Below are 1,623 nucleotides of genomic sequence, written 5' to 3'. Positions count from 1 at the left end.
AAGGAACTCACATTATTTATGTAGGTAACATTCCTACGTTGGATGCCCAGTATCGGTCCTGCGAGAGGTTTGAGGAGGAAAATATTAGATGGGCAGTCGCAGCTTTGAGTATGAGCAGAGATTTGTTTCAGAAAATAACACACCAATTGGAATAAAATGATGAGCAATTTCCTCTCTACGCACCGACCTTTACGCTGCTCCTTCATATTCCTGATTTCTATTGAATGATATCCTACACAACGGAAGCCTGGTGGTATTTATTACATTTGTGGCATCATTGTTACGTCTCAAACCTACGTACATGTATACTCTTAGTACTCATTTCGAAGTATAAATGGGTGTCAACTTCCATAGGCTTTTTCTTCTACTAATAGAACGTAATTGTTCATCATCGTTTTCGTCAGTTGAATTAGAATCTACATTTAAGGCCTGTAAGTTGGGTACCAAACCATCAGTGGCAATATAGAGCACCCTCACTCCTCGATCCAATAAATCCTTGGTGAAAGGATCACTCATTCTAAAGGCATCTTCAATGAAGGCAGCAGGTCCAGCAACTATAATGAGACGGGCAAATCCTCTTAACTTGCTGATAGGAACTACCTCCTTCCCATTGACCTCTAACTTCGGATTAGCAAGGGTTTCTTCCCTTGAGAGCTTTGCTAGTTGTGCATTCTGAGCCTTTAGTTCCCTTATGTAGAGAAAGGTGAACAAGGCAACTGCAGTCAAGTCAATACTCAACCCCTTGAGGATCTCTGGAGCTAGATCTGCATTTGGAGCATTTCTCAGTGCAACAATCAAGCGAGTTATGACAATCAGGCCTCCAAGACCACCACTTGCTATAAATGCAAGATAGTAAAACATCCTGACAGTCTGGAATGGAGAAAGGACTTCACTTCTTATCTTTGCTGCAGTACTAATTTCAGCAGTAGATCGATTTCCAGGATTAGCAGAACGACGGATGACGGCATCTCCATGCGTTCCATGGCCTTTACTTTGAAGAGGCAGCAGCTTCAGCAGCCCGAAATAACATGGGCTCGATCCAAATAGCTTCTTACTTCGCCCAACAAGAGGATTCCGTCTTATTGTTGTTGGAAAATACATGTTAAAATGCAAGCAAGTAGTGGTAATGTAGCAAGAGCTTACGAGCTGTCATATTGTTGAATTGAGAAAATGCGGTGAGTTGGCGTGTGAAATGTGGTGTACTTTTCTTCTTGGTATATCAATGCTGGTATTGGCCTTCGCCCAAGACATTGCTGCTCTCATTCCCGAGGTAAATGGAATGATAGGGAGGAGACGGGAAAAATGAAGATCCCTTCACTCTTTAATTGATGATTCTATATGGCGCTCGTTTATGTCTGTGCTTATTGTTAAACGCATGTAGTTGATGTTCCTTTCTATTCAACAAAAGGCATATCTATTTCTCAAGGGAGTAAATGAAGAGAAAGTTGTTTCTAATTTCCAGCCTTGGTCATTTGATGTCAAACTTCATTATATCGAGGAAAAAAAATATTATCACTGTTTGCCCTCTTAGATCTCGAGCAAGCTAATTCATTGCTCGCTGCTGAACTGAAGATCAATAGTTTAATTTCATGGAGAAAAGATGATTATTTTCTGTAAGGGCTG

The 1,623-nt window shown here is 40.9% G+C and overlaps 1 protein-coding gene across 1 annotated transcript; it reads right to left on the bottom strand.

Moving 5' to 3' along the window:
- Positions 1-318: 318 nt before the first annotated feature.
- LOC149173990 (protein LOW PSII ACCUMULATION 1, chloroplastic-like) lies at positions 319-1,101 on the bottom strand. Its single transcript, XM_089420703.1, has one exon. It carries the CDS (start codon positions 1,099-1,101, stop codon positions 319-321), a length of 783 nt encoding a protein of 260 aa, XP_089276829.1.
- Positions 1,102-1,623: the final 522 nt, after the last annotated feature.

Source organism: Pinus tabuliformis, chromosome 4_1 (assembly GCF_031772625.1).
Source record: "Pinus tabuliformis cultivar Carrire ecotype Pingquan chromosome 4_1, CPIR1, whole genome shotgun sequence".
Taxonomy (NCBI): Eukaryota; Viridiplantae; Streptophyta; class Pinopsida; order Pinales; family Pinaceae; genus Pinus; species Pinus tabuliformis.
The sequence above is the reverse complement of the archived record's forward strand: the minus strand, read 5'-3'. Positions and strand labels throughout refer to the sequence as shown.